This window comes from Papilio machaon, chromosome 5 (assembly GCF_912999745.1).
Source record: "Papilio machaon chromosome 5, ilPapMach1.1, whole genome shotgun sequence".
NCBI lineage: Eukaryota > Metazoa > Arthropoda > Insecta > Lepidoptera > Papilionidae > Papilio > Papilio machaon.
Window position 1 is genome coordinate 3,427,308 of NC_059990.1, and position 14,742 is coordinate 3,442,049.

Consider the following 14,742-nt stretch of genomic DNA (forward strand, 5'->3'; position numbering starts at 1 on the left):
TTTCCAATTTATATTCAAGTTTATAGATGTAGCACAATTCGTATCAAAATTGTTTACTGTTTCAACAAATATCTTGTTGATAAGTGGGTAGCAATTGTTATTTAAGACCATTTCTAAATGGGTGTAAGTTTAAAATTGTTACGATTGGGAAATAAAATAAAATAATTATATTGTTAAGTCATATATTTCATAAATAATTAACAACTCATACAGATTCTTAGACTAGAAATGAAATTAATAACTTACGTTATAGAAGTTTAAGGTCACTTCTCAGATCACTAAAACGTGACAATTTGTCGACGCATTTGCGTTTACTTATCTATATGTAAACACAACTAATAAAGGTCTTCTAATCGAGATAAAAATTGTCAAGTTTTTGTATCATCGGCAGTAAACCTATTGCGTAACAATTTACTTTATTATCACACAGATCAAACATTTGTTCGTACAACAGAGCGAGGAGAGCGAGGAGAGCGAACAAGGAATAACAACACATTTTTGTTCTTATTGTTGACAGATAAAGTGTATTTTACAAATATTAATTAATAACAATTCTAGGAAAGTGACATGTTGTTTACAACGGCTCTGTTGAGAGTTATTGCATTGATATGATAATGTTTATACACTCCGTTCTATAGGAATATCTTACAAGAAACTTTATACTATAACAGACAAACACCTTGGACTGAATTTCTATATAAAGATATTATTATTCTCCACGCCTGGCGACAACTATTTATTCTATTTCAATAATACACGGCTACCGAGTAAAACAAGGTCCGCAACATTCTGATACCATTACTTCAACTATTAGTTTTATAACATAAATATTTATAAATCAACAGCTTTTCGTTAATAGAAAAATAAAAATTATCTTAACGAAATTTGATATCGTACGATGGCAGTATCATAAATGCTCCTCATCTACTTTCCTGTTCTAACTTACCGCTATTAAATAACTATATTTATTTAACGAATTCAGATAACCTTAACGACGTCAAAGTTATCATTAACGTAATAAAACATCTTACAAATTACGGGCCCGTATTCCGAAGCGCTATTTTTAATAGCGGAATGTTCGTCACGATTGTTTCGAGGGCCCAATATCACTTTATAATAATCACTGTACAGCAGTCAATGTGTTATACTTCGCTGTGCGATTGTGTAGCACTATGAGATGACGTGGGAGTACGGGTGCTCTATGTGGCCGTACTGGATGGCGAGCAACGTGTCCTTGATCCTTTGGAAGACGGGGCGCGTCTGCTTCATGGTGGGTATGTATATCTCCTGGTCGATGAAGCCCATGCGACTGATCGGGCTGATAACCACCGCCGTGCCCGAACCGAACATTTCGAGCAACTGCAAAAGAAAAAGAATTTCTAAATACATAAAATATTAACAAAAGAAATAAAAGAAGTACAGCGACGAAACGCTTTAAAATATACTCCAAAAATTGGAACGGGTTTTCGGATGCTAAGTTATTACGGTGTGACATTTATTCAGCACATGCAAAATATTTATATAAAGTACAAATTTATTTAGATTTTTCTATTATATAATTATAAAATTTGTAATTTAATTTAATTCGGCTCATATCAGCTTTTGTCGAAGCTAAATGTCTTCATATTATTCCAGACTTTTTATTTTTTTTTACAATCACCGAGTCCGAGTACACCTTGACATGCGACAAACAAGAAAACGTAAGAGGGTCGCATATCATGCATTTTTATAGCGATTTATTAAAATGTTTTAAGGCTATATATCTTGTATAATAATTTCATATTAGTTGACATCTCATTAATCTTACTTCTTACTAATATTATAAATGCGAATGTTTGGATGGATGGATGGATGATTGTTTGAAGGTGTCTCCAGAATGACTCAACGGATCTCGATGAAATTTGGCATAGATGTAGATCATAGTCTAGAAGAACACATAGGCTACTTATTATGTTTTTTTTTAATTCCGCGCAGATAGAGTCGCGGGCAACAGCTAATAATGTTTATATTTACAAAATGCAAAGGTCTGATTTAATTACTAGCTTTTATCAGTGGTTTCATTTTGTTGTTTTCCCGCTGTAATCGGAGTAAGATTGTATTTTATCACCTATCTGTTTGCTGTCCATTACGTTTAATAACGAATCCATTAAATTATTTGTACTATCAAGATAATTACATCTTACTTACCTACTTATATTATAAATGCGAATGTTTGAAGGTAAGATAACTGAACGGATCAACGGATCTTGATGAAATTTGGTATAGATATAGAAAATAGTCTGGAAGAACACATAGGATATTTATTACGTATTTTTTTAATTCCGGACGGAGTCGCGGGCGACAGCTAGTAAGAACATAAAAATAAACTTAATTTGGCATGTGCTAAATATATTTTCGCTTTCTTGGTTATCTAACCTAGGCGTATTTAAAAACAATTTTAAACTTTAACTGCGCAATAGCACAAACTGAAAGTGGCGCTTAATTTTACACTACGCAATACAATTAGAACGCAAAAAAAACATTAAAATTATCTTATCGCGTGTATGATAATCCTACCGTTAGAAAGTTTGTTAATCAATTCACATTTACAGTTTCTGTCGTCCAAGGCCAAAACAGAACTAAATAAATATTTTTATAAGAATCATAGACTTTAGGTATTTAGATTAACTGTGGGCGGAAAAAATACTGAACAGTGACGGTAATTATCTTATCGGAAACAAATAGACTCGTAGCTAGTGACATTCTTTTTGATAATTTTTGGTTTAAATCTTATACCATTAGAATATTTAAAATTCCTAACTTTTTCCTAACAGCTCTTAAAAGTATTCATCAAGATTCAATTTATAGATTACGAACCCTTAAGACACTACATAAAATGTATGTACGCAGTACGTTAACGTTCTTAAATTACATATTAAACTTTCTTAATGAGTTCCATAAATAGTACCCAAGTGAACAAAAGTTATCTCTTGAAATTATCATTTAAGGCATATTAATTAAACATAATTTCATAAGAATAAAATCCTTTTCTTACCCGTCCTGAATTGTTGAGCTCGATAACTCGGTCCATGGTGATGACTTCCTCCTTCACCGTGAGGTCATCCCACTCGCTGGCCAACTCCAAGATCGACTGTCGCGTCACTCCGGGTAAAATGAGGCCGTTTAGTGGAGGCGTGCTTAGTTGTTTTTCTGTGAAACATTACTTGTTTAAATCATTTTATTCGCATATGGTAAAAGGGCAAAGGCAGTTCGGTACTTGACTTCGATACATTCGAGACTATTCAACGGGATAAATGCCATGGCCTTATAAATTACGCATTTCATAAAAGTATTTATATTTCTGCGTTCCGTTTTTTCATCCTCTGTCCTATCTCTATTTACTTATCATACCAAATATTCATTTGTACTGAAAAACTATCAACTTGTCTACTTTTTCGTTTACTGCGTGTTTTGAGTGTCAGTGGTCCAATAATATCCTGTGAACTACCAGGTCGTTTGCCTCATCCTGATATAATATAATAGGCACGTATAATCACGAAACAAGAATTTGGAATAAGGCAGTCAATTTATTAAAACGTCCAATTTAATTTTTTTCAAAATTTGAAATGTTAATTTTACGAGCTACTAAAAAAATCTTACAATCTTACTAATATTATAAATACAAATGTTGAGATGGATGGATGTTTGTTTGAAGGTATCTCTGGAACGACTCAACGGGATCTTCATGAAATTTGGCACAGATGTAGAACATAGTCTGGAAGAACACATAGGCTACTTATTAAGTTTTTATTTTAATTCCGCGCGAACGGAGTCGCGGGCTACTAGTACTCCCATAAATTAATCAAGTACTCGATGTTCCAATCTGACGCAAGAACTGTGCTCGACCCAATTGCGACGTAAACAATCCATGTTTATATTTTCTACCAGATCGAAAATTACTTAACAAAAAATTATTAAATGTTTTGTCACCCTTTTTCTACAGAAAACCCTATCTACTTACTTTTGTTTTTAGTTTATCAATCCAGTTCTTCATTCGTCCTAATGTTATACGACAAAACTAGTTTGACTTGTTTACAAAATTAAGAGCTGATTGGGGCCAAAATTATTTTGTACAGTGTTAGTACCTATATAATGACTTGCAAAAGATGCTCTGCGAAGGTACTCATCATAAATGTATCCAACCAGCATATACATAAATTTATACAACATATATGCTAAAACATTTAAATGTACTCCTGTATTTACTAGCTACTAAATTTAATTTATAATTTCGATTTCGTAATGATCAATCGCTGTGATTATTCATAAAAAAATTTATTTACAATTTCCATTTACTGTAATCGATGTATGTTTAAAAAAAATAACTTATCAACGACCTGATAATGATAATTTATTTATACAAACATTTACTGCAGCAAATCTTGAAAGCATTTGACATAATATTTTCTGTGCAAACAAAGGAAAATGCTTGTTGATAAGAAATATTATTTACGAGTTTCATCATAATGTGGGTGTTGTCGTCCGCGGGTGTGCGTCACTGCCTGCAGGTGAACGTATCAAACGAGTTCTGCTTGCATCGTCTGATATAACGTGAACGGACACACCTCTTTTTGCGAAGCAGCTATGAGCAAACTTGAAAGCTCGCAACTCGATACCAAACGAATATAACCTTCGCTCTTGTTTGCATCATATGGTGCGATATATATTTGCGTCGACCATATCTTTTTAAATGTATTTCAAATGTTAGTTAAATATAATTCAAATAGAAAATTATTGATTTAACAAATTTTCTTGCTAAATAGAGATCATTTTTATCGGTCCGAACAATCTCTACTGGAAAAGATTTTATGACGGAAACTGCTGTTTTTGTAAATTCCACGTCGCCACTTTTTATATCATCAATATGCTAATTATATTGAGATGTTTAACATTAATCAGTTTAGATATTCAACAGGGAACTACTTTTATCCTTGTCACTTAATGTAGTGACGAAGGATCTTTTTTCCTTTTCTAACTACCAGATCAAAGCGAATACGATATAGATAGATTTATGTTAACCAGTTTGAATCGGCTGTAGTAAAAGTGTCTAGAAAAGTGATGATGTTAGTGACCGCTGTTATTGCTTCACATGAGACGAGAATTATCCGGCCACAGGTCAGCAGCGATAACACTACAATGCTGCTCACATGCCTGCGCATGAACAACACGTAACTAATGCTAGTTTATTGCCTATGCTTCTTATTTTCTGCTTATTTTTGGTCACGTCTAGATCAAGTGATACTATCTCGAAATTAATCTTCCAATATAAAATTAGGCCGGAAAGCAGGTCAAACTTGTAATAAACTTGGAAATTGTACCAAATCACCTAACTCGTGCGATATGTCTCACATTAAGACCGCATTGTACAATTGTAATCAGAATACAGACAAATTGTTTCTCTGTTTACCAGTTAATTGGAACCATTGATTGCTGTGTGATACTTATGTCAATTTGTAATAAAGCTAAAAAATAGCTTACCTCCGTGTTCGTTGATGTAGACCATGAATATGTTCATAGCACCAACTTCAGTTAACTCATGATTGGGCCCGAACAGCCATAATACTTGGTGATGGCCCATTTGCGCCGCACGAGCTGTCGCGTCTGCAGGAGAAAGGGATATTATTCCTTTTTATGGTCTTACATCTAAACTACGTTACTGTATGTAAACGTTTTGAGATTTGATTGTAAGATAGAGATTTCAGAAAAAAAATCGCATTTTTGGTGTTAATTAGGCGAGATAGTTACCGATCGTAGGGCCATAGTTCGATCCGACTTTTCTATTGCCGACGCCGCCGGGGAAGGCGCGCACCACGCTTGGGTCCGCGTAGATAGACACCGCGCCGTCGTCGCTCGCCTTGTAGTACGCGCTCACTGGACTCAGAATTACGAACAATAGTGCGGACTCTGGCGCCATAATACCAAATGTGGCCTGTAAATATAACACTAACTTCAGTAATCGCTTTAGTGTCATGATATTAGCAAATTTGATTCAAATGGCAACGTATTTATGTAACTTTTTAGTTGTGCATAATTTATTTTTCTTTTTAGGAACCCCATCGTGCAAAAAATTTGTACAAATTATTTGATTGGATTTTGTATCTCTTTTTGCAATAATGGAAACTTGTGGAAAACAGAATGATTAATTAATGAGCGAACTTTAAAATGTATTAATAAGATCGAGTCAGTCAGTGACTTCGTATTATTTACGTTTTAGTTTGCGTCCATGTAAATACATTTAACTCGCTTTAATAAGTACCTAATTTATTACAACACTTTTGTTTTCCAAGAACTTGTAAGTTTTAGTCTGTGTTTTTTGTTATTCGTTAATTTCATATAAAATTTCAAGTTTAGCATTTTTTGAAATAGATATACTTTTTTTTTGTTTAAGACGATATTTTTTAAATGCCCGTGATTGTTTATTGGGTCATTATTTCTACTGTATTTACAAAACGAACAGGTAAATTTCAAAGATACTTAAAAAAAAATTGCATTATCATGTATCGTTTCAAATGTTACGTTTTATAACGCTTCAGCCGTTAAAATCCATTTTTTAAAACTGTTTTTCAACGGTCGATTCAAAACAAACCGGAGTCAATAAACAGGTTTGTAGGCTTGCAGTAAACAAAGTTTCAAATTAAACAGTATTACGAATGTTTTACATTATAAGTAGACGCATAAACGAGAAAGGAGAAAAAACAAGAAGGCCGACCAGTGGACAAATGCATCGTAAGATTGCGGAAAATATTCAATGGCATCAATCATTACTCAGCTTACTTCTTTATTTTTTATTATGAAAATTCTAGTAGTTCTAGAAGATATTTAACATTAAAGAAATCGTAAACATGCCTATAAATTTTAATTTCTTGCACGTCACTTCAATTTACGAATTTCACAAGCAAATTATGCTATTTTAATGTATAATGTTATCGTATTAATTAAGGTAGGAAAATTTACTGTACACTTTTAAACTTTTAATTTCATTCATTGTATGTTAATTGAAGATGTTTTAATTAAATACTTTTTGTACATTTCATAATGTATTTTCCTAAAATTTTTGACCTATCAACTACTCAGTGGATTTGATTTCTAGAGAATTAACTTATATTATACAAACTTCTTTTAATAAAAAAATAAACAAATGAACTTTTTACTTATACAAAACATATTTCCTTAATATGAACCATGTTAAAATCTCCGTACCTTCTAAATAGATATCCTTACTTTCTTTCTACATCTATAATATATATATAAAAGAAAGTCGTGTTAGTTACATTATTTATAACTCAAGAACGGCTGAATCGATTTGAATGAAAATTGATGGGGAGGTAGCTTAACCCGGAAACGGACATAGGATAATTTTTACCCCGTTTTCTATTTTTTATTCCGCGCGGACGGAGTCGCGGGTAAAAGCTAGTATATTATAAATGTGAAAGTTTGGATGGATCACCTTGATCACGATGGATGGAGTTACAAGGTATCACCTGAACGGCTCAACTGATCTTGCTGAAATTTGGCACAGATATAGAAAATAATCTGGAAGAACACATATTATGTAGGCTACTCATCAAGACTTTTTTATCGTGCGCGGACGGAGTTGCGGGCGACAGCTAGTAAATTATATTTCAAAATATAAACACTTGTTGCATCGTATGTATTCTCGTGATTTTGGCTTAATCGTAATTCAGTATGAAAATATAATATTATTCTATATGTTTACTGAATATGGCAGTTTCTAATACATAAATATTACGTAAGTGATTGATCTTGAACATGTTATCTGTTTTCTTGGTGTCATGTGTTACCAGCTTTGTGTCAACAATATTATTTTATATGCAAAATATTACGATATACGAATATCCATATTTATATAGACTAATATTGGAAAAGAGACGCTGGGAGATTGTAGAAGTTACTGTAACATTAACTTCTCTGGCTCGTTGCTACATTCGATACAAAATTCCCATATTTGCTAAATTAGGCTACTTGGGCTACTTCAATCCACGTGTTGCCGTGACAATGTGAATGTGTCATAAAAGTTGTATAATATATAATGTATAATCTCGAAATAAATCTTTAAAAAAAAATGTGTGATAATTATATTTATTTGTTTTATCAGTTAATACTTAGGCGTTCCTTTGGCACTTACTGATAACATTGAATGTACCCGAAAATTATTTTCTTATCATTTTTCATAAGTACTGTACGTCACCATTAGAATTACTGATACTTGAACCACGTTTTCATGCATAATGTAAACAAAATTTGTTTTTTACAATGATTTGACCTTTTTAAATCTTTTTTTGACAAAATCGTTATTTTATGTTGCCGTAAAATTTGTATCTTCAAAATAATCATTCTAACGAAAGCTAAAATATATTTATGGTTTTGGAGATTTTAGAAACAAAATTGTCACATAAAATGGTTAAGTTTACAGGGAAAATATGTCGTAACTTATCTTTTACATTCTAGGATTTTTTTATTGTATTTTAAAGTTGAAATAAATGCGAAACACTCACCTCTGTTCCTATTAATGTTGGTCTTATATATAGAGTAGATGTTTCAGAATGTGGAACCCATTCCTGGTCGATTTGAATTAATCGTTTAATACATTTAATTAGCTCGTCGCCGTCGAACATTGGGAGGCCGGACCTCTCCGCAGCGAGGTTCATCCGTCGCATATTTAAATCCGGCCTGAACAATCGGATTTTATCATCGACACCTCTGTACGCTTTTAAACCTTCAAATAGCTGAAAACAAATACAATATCAATACAATGTTCCTTAAAAAAGTGCTATCATGTAATTTAGATCCTTTTTGCTTTTAATGATCTCTTGAACAGGGTTGGGGAAACAAGTTTCATTAAAATGGAACTTGTCTTAAGACATACCTGTATCGCGTAGTGCAAGGCTTTGGCGGCTGGGTGGATGCTCAGCGGCTCGAAAGGCGTAATTTCTGGTTTCTGCCATCCGCCTAATTGTTTGTGGTATTGTATTTTAAGCATGTGATCTGTAAAATATTTGCCGAAGCCCAGATCGGGCGCGTCCGGCTTACGCTGCAGCTGGTAGGGCGCCGCAAGAGTCACTTGTAAGTCATCGTGCTGCAAAATAAGGTCTATGTATCTTTTCATTTTTACATAAGAGTTATCATTCATGATATTTATTACAGTTATAAAGCTTTAAAGTCTCTTAAAATATTTTAGTAATACGTTATGTATATAAATCATTGAAATATAAATCAGTAATTTTTTTTTCATGGTTTATAGTCTTAATAAATAGGTTATCATTTAATGCAAAAAAGTATGTTATCGTACTTAATAATATACACGAAATAATTAGAAAAACTAGTTTGCATATTTAGTAGTAAAGACTTTTAGACGAAAAGTAGAAAATAACAGATAAAAGTAAAAAACTGTTTTATATTAACCTAATAACTGTTAATTTTTCTTGTCTTTTAAAGCGAATATGTCGACATTTCACGCTTTAGCGCTTGGAGGATGATTGTGAGTTTGAATTCAACATTGAGGATGACGCAGAAAACGAGGCAACATAAAATATCTAAATTTGCTCGTTGAACTTATCTCGCCTACCTTGAAGGAAGTTTCTGGCGCCCTGTAGGGGCGTGGCTTGACGTCGGGCGCCGCCGCTGCCGCGTGGGGCGCCACGTGCTCAAGCGCCTGCGCACTCTCTTCCAGCTCCTTGTACCGCAGCGACGAGCTGCACCATCGCACTGTCTGCAGCTTGTGCTGGTTCTCGAATATCCATTTCACTAACAATACCTGTCAATATATTCATAAAGTAATGACTGCGGATGTAACAAACTGCGTTCCTGCTGGCAGTCGGTTTGACGCCGCAGCCCAAAATTCATAAAATATCTATAATCCATTTCTATAAAACCTCTCAATGTAATGTAGCACTCGCTCAAATAAATCGAATGATTTAATTACATTCTTGATTTCACTTATTTTTATAATAACTCCGATTTACGACTTTATCAGAAATGTTACCAAGTAAACTTAATTTTGTATTTGTTTAATATTTCTAAGGTTTATCAACTTGACCAATGAACATATTGTAACCGTTATTGCCATTTTTATACTCGATATAATTGTGTATCTCACGCTACATATACTCTACTCGAACTTTAGTTAAATCATATTCTTTAATATTGAAAAGTGTTAAATGTGTATTAAATAATTAAGCTTTCATTGTAGTGTTGACCATTATATATTTATGTTATAAAAGTTTGTTTTATTATTAAGTCTTGATATTTTTTCTAACTTAAATATTAACCAATAATTAGATTGAGCAAACAAGTTAACTTTTAAACCATAAAAACACGATATACTTCTAACAACAACCAACAATACATGACACTAAAAAAGTAGAGACGTTTCACATAATAAGTTGAGTAGGTATCTTTCACAGTATTTTGGTATAATTAGATGTAAAAATTTTCAGTTTTTATTACTTTTTAAACATAAAAAATATGTTTTTAATACGATATGATAAGAAAGCAAAGGTTAAACGGGTTATCCGCTGGTAAATGATCACTGCCGCAAAGGTACAAACGTGTTCGTTGTTTTACGCGCTTTTCTTTTAACACACAAAGCTTAACAGCTTAATATTACGCTGGAGTTAGTCATTTCGATATATCTATGTTGATAATATCTTTGAGCGAATGTAAGTTTTGAATTTTTTGAATCAACTTGCATATGGTAAATTAGAAGAGTTTATAAATTCGAACCTTTGATACTAATACAACTGTCGTGCCGGACTTAAGGTTTTGTTTAAAAGCTGATAGTCGTTGCACATGTTTTAAATAAAGCTGTGCGCTGTTTATGAAGTTTTCTATCTTACTAATATTATAAATGTTGGTTGTTTGTTAAAAGATATTTACGGAACGGCTCAACGTATCTTGACGAAATTTGGCACAGATGTAGAACATAGTCTGTAAGAACACATATTGTGCTACTTAAGTTTTTTAATTCTGCGCGAATGGAATCACAGGCGACAGCTAGTTTTTTATAAATATCGGAGGAGACAATAGTCTTTTAATGTGAATGTATCAAAGCACATTATAATATAATTATTGATACAATAAAGAGTTTGTGAACAATTTTATTAAAATTTCTGTTTTAATTTTTATAGTTGACAACCTTTACATTTTCCATATTAGATATATTTAGCAATGCACGAAAAGGATAATTCTTTTTATATTAATTGAATTACTGGCGTAATGGATACTTCTATATTATTAGATATTTTTAAATGTATATTATTTAAAAAAAAATTACCTTACTGCGGCGAACTGGCATTTTTAAAACACTATTATATTAACACTCTTAAAATAATCACAAAATATTATCACTTTCGAATTATTTGATATCGAATAAGAAATAAAGTTCGAATATTGTTTAATTTATTGTAATATATACTTTCACAATTTAAATAAGTATGAGCGTTGCTCGCTGCGAGTTAACTGACTTCGCTGTATCTTCAGCACAAACATATATAAAGAGCAAACGATAAGAAGACCGTGGGCTGACCTATGACGTAGTCATTCATAATCAACACAAATTATAAGCATCATTTGATAACGCGAAAACTTTATCAAAATAAAGATTACGCTCTGGGTTATTTATTTTATGGGACAATGTGCGCAGTAGAAGTAAGTAAACAGTCCGAGACGCGGTGGCCGACTGCGGTCTGCGTGGTCCTGTCCTGGCCGCGCCGGGGTCGAGTGAAAAGTCTGGTCGTGTTCAAACATTTTAATGAATATATATAAACCAGCAAATCGGTGTTCTTTTACGCACAGGACAATTTACATTGTTAATTGTTGAAAGTCATATATCAATGCTAAGTAGGTGTCTTACATTTTATCCACAGCTATTTGATTTATTTTTTTCGGAATTGTGGTCAAAATATGTTTTATTGGTCAAAATTATGTTTAGCTTTGCCCCGTTGGAGACTTTGAAAGAGCAGGAAACTGGTCACGATTATCTATTTTTATAATGTATTTTCCCTCCAATATACACATTCACTGTGAATGTTTTTAAGTAATGATTCTTTATTAAAATTACAAGGAAGGAATTCAAAAAAAATCTTCAAGTTTTCTTCAAACTGCTATATTTATAGAAAATATATTTTTGAAGTTTACAACAAAATAGTAATACTAACTAAATTAAATAAGTATTTTTTTCTAATCAAATTCTACATTTATCTAAACATCGAATTCCTATGTCATAGAGTATGTCTAAAAGTCGAATGTGCTTTCCTTCTTTCTAAGTGAGTTAATATAATGGAGGTTGAGATAATACAACTCTATTTTCGTTTTTGGCGTGTTTCTTTAGTAGATGCATTATTTCGTTGTCAAATTCTTTAGGAGTGGGTTGTTTTTCAACTATCCAGTAGAACAAATCCCAGTCATTGCTTGGAGAATTGATGAGACGGTCGTACATCATTGTTTGCTCCTCTGTAAAACTGTCCAAGTACTTTTTGGCAAAGGTGCTCAGCAGTAAATCATTCTCCAACATTCCTCTTTTACGAGATTGATAATGCAGTCTGTGAAATCAAGATTAATACATACAATAACATTTAAGAGTTGTACAATTTGTTGTTATTTTATACAGCAAAAATCAACTACTGTTAATTGTTTTCTAAATTCATATAATTAAATGAAACATATTGCTTACAAAATTATCTGTAAAATATAAAGAGATTTAGAATTTAGGATATTATAAAAGAGTATATAAAGTATATAATTTCAGTATCATTAATGACATAAGTAAATGATAATAAAGCAGTATGGTATTTATAATGAAAATATATGCTCAGAGTTAATATTGAAATAAAAACCATTTCATATTAGAACATTCGACCTTCCTACATAGATAACAACAGTTAATTGATACAATGAGGTATACAGTACATGACTTCCTTGTCACAAATGTTTGAATAATGATAAAACAAGTGAAGATGTTAAATATAAGAAAAACATTAGATTGATAAGCTAACTAACTTCCTCAATTAACTTTAACATTGCACATATTTTCTGCAATTGAATAAAAACTTACATCATTAATAACTTTCTAAGATAGTAGTTTGATTTAAATTTGGTCTGATTGTTAGAAAAAATAAAATATTGATATTCCTAATCAGCTTAACATAAAAAAGTCTAAATTGTTTTCAGAACATATCTTACTAATATTATAAATGTGATAATTTTTATATCTCCAGAACAGCCCTGTGAAACATTTTTAATTCCTTGCAGACAAAGTTGTGGTTGAATAAATGGTTAAACTTTACATCAACAAACACAATAATTAATATGTCCAACTTAATGTAACACTTGTAACATTAAGTTTGACATACACCAAACAGGCTAAGTATTTGTTTAGTACTTTGCTTCAACATTCTGCATAAAATTTAAAGTCTTGATTGTAGACTTTAGTATGGTAATAATTTGAACTGTCTATTACTTGTGTGACAATGCCAGGTTAGGAATTTAGGAATGTTTTCATATACAGTCTTCTTCACATCTTACCTAGCTTTACGACTTTCAAGTGGTTGCGGTTTGTCTACGTTATAAACTGGAATTTCCATATACGTTGTATCCACACCCTTGGTGGTATCACTAAATTTTGCTACATGATTAATTTGCTGCAGCATTCTAAAGGTCTAAAAAAAAGTAAAGGTGTTAAAAATATGAAAATTTCAATTGTTTATTTCAACGCAAATATTGAAATTCACACTTACAGATCGAAGTCGTAGCATTTTTAAGTATTTTGTTAATGGAGTTAAAATATAACTACGCAATAATCGTTTTAAAAATAATGAATTACTAATTTTTATTCATTAGTTATTTTTGTAAAACTGACATTGACATCTTCTTGAAATCTGTCGTCTGTCAAAACCAGTCAAAACTAAATGTTGACAGGTTGTCTGTCAAAGTTATTTTATGGCCAATGCTCTGATGCCAGATCAGTTTCAATAAATGCTCTAATCTAATATTAGTATGAGACTAAAAAATGAAGCACTTGAAATCAACCCAGAAAGTCCTTTATAAAGAAGTCTTAAGTAAAATCAGACAAAAAAGAAGATAGTTTTCTTGTCTATGGTTACCACTGGTTTTCAGTTTCCATGACAACGAAAAAGTCAACAATGTTCAAAACCTTCAACAAAAGTATTTTGCAAGGTTTTACAGCTTGTGTTTTAAATTTTTCATAACTACCCTCAGTATTTCTATTCCTTTAAGTATGTAAAATTATTCATTACTATAATATACTTATTGATTTCTTTATAAGTTGAATGGTACAATATTTAAAAGCCAATTTAAAATGTAGCTTGTAACAATGACGAAAATACGTGATTTTATAATAAGTACCGCTGGTAAGTACGAATGAATTTTTGTACTATGGGCGTAGGCCTGAAATGAATGAATTTTATCTATTTATTTCGGGACCAAAAAGACTATGCCATAATGTTGATTTTTCATGGGATCATTCTAAATAGTTTTTATCTTCCAGAATCTTTTTACGATGTGTCTGATTTAAAAATAAATGATAAAGCTGAAGATGCTTTATATGATTTTTTACATAACTCGCAAACATATTTGCTTCAAACTGAATTAAATAAAGAAGTCTTAAACCTGACCACTCAAGTAAGTATTAAATGAAATAATTTTACATTTGAAGTGCCATATTTG

General features: G+C 31.9%; 3 protein-coding genes across 3 annotated transcripts in view; 1 reads left to right on the forward strand and 2 right to left on the reverse strand.

Moving 5' to 3' along the window:
- Positions 1-467: 467 nt before the first annotated feature.
- On the reverse strand, positions 468-11,753 carry LOC106708862 (branched-chain-amino-acid aminotransferase, cytosolic). Its single transcript, XM_014500442.2, has 8 exons — positions 11,333-11,753; positions 9,626-9,814; positions 8,927-9,136; positions 8,556-8,786; positions 5,785-5,968; positions 5,518-5,640; positions 3,035-3,189; positions 468-1,359 (listed from the first exon to the last, which is right to left on the reverse strand). Exons 1-8 carry the CDS (start codon positions 11,351-11,353, stop codon positions 1,171-1,173), a joined length of 1,302 nt encoding a protein of 433 aa, XP_014355928.1. The 5' UTR covers positions 11,354-11,753; the 3' UTR covers positions 468-1,170.
- A 509-nt stretch (positions 11,754-12,262) lies between these two features.
- Positions 12,263-13,823, reverse strand: LOC106708776 (succinate dehydrogenase assembly factor 2-B, mitochondrial). The gene is made up of 3 exons (XM_014500329.2): positions 13,794-13,823; positions 13,582-13,715; positions 12,263-12,599 (listed from the first exon to the last, which is right to left on the reverse strand). The coding sequence occupies exons 1-3, from the start codon at positions 13,809-13,811 to the stop codon at positions 12,329-12,331; spliced, it is 423 nt and encodes a 140-aa protein (XP_014355815.2). The 5' UTR covers positions 13,812-13,823; the 3' UTR covers positions 12,263-12,328.
- A 566-nt stretch (positions 13,824-14,389) lies between these two features.
- LOC106708579 (cytoplasmic dynein 2 heavy chain 1) overlaps positions 14,390-14,742 on the forward strand; it is a 39,426-nt gene continuing 39,073 nt past the window's right edge. The window contains exons 1-2 of the mRNA XM_045678015.1: positions 14,390-14,426; positions 14,564-14,697. Coding sequence (XP_045533971.1) covers positions 14,390-14,426; positions 14,564-14,697 — 171 coding nt within the window. The remainder of the gene's footprint in view (positions 14,427-14,563; positions 14,698-14,742) is intronic.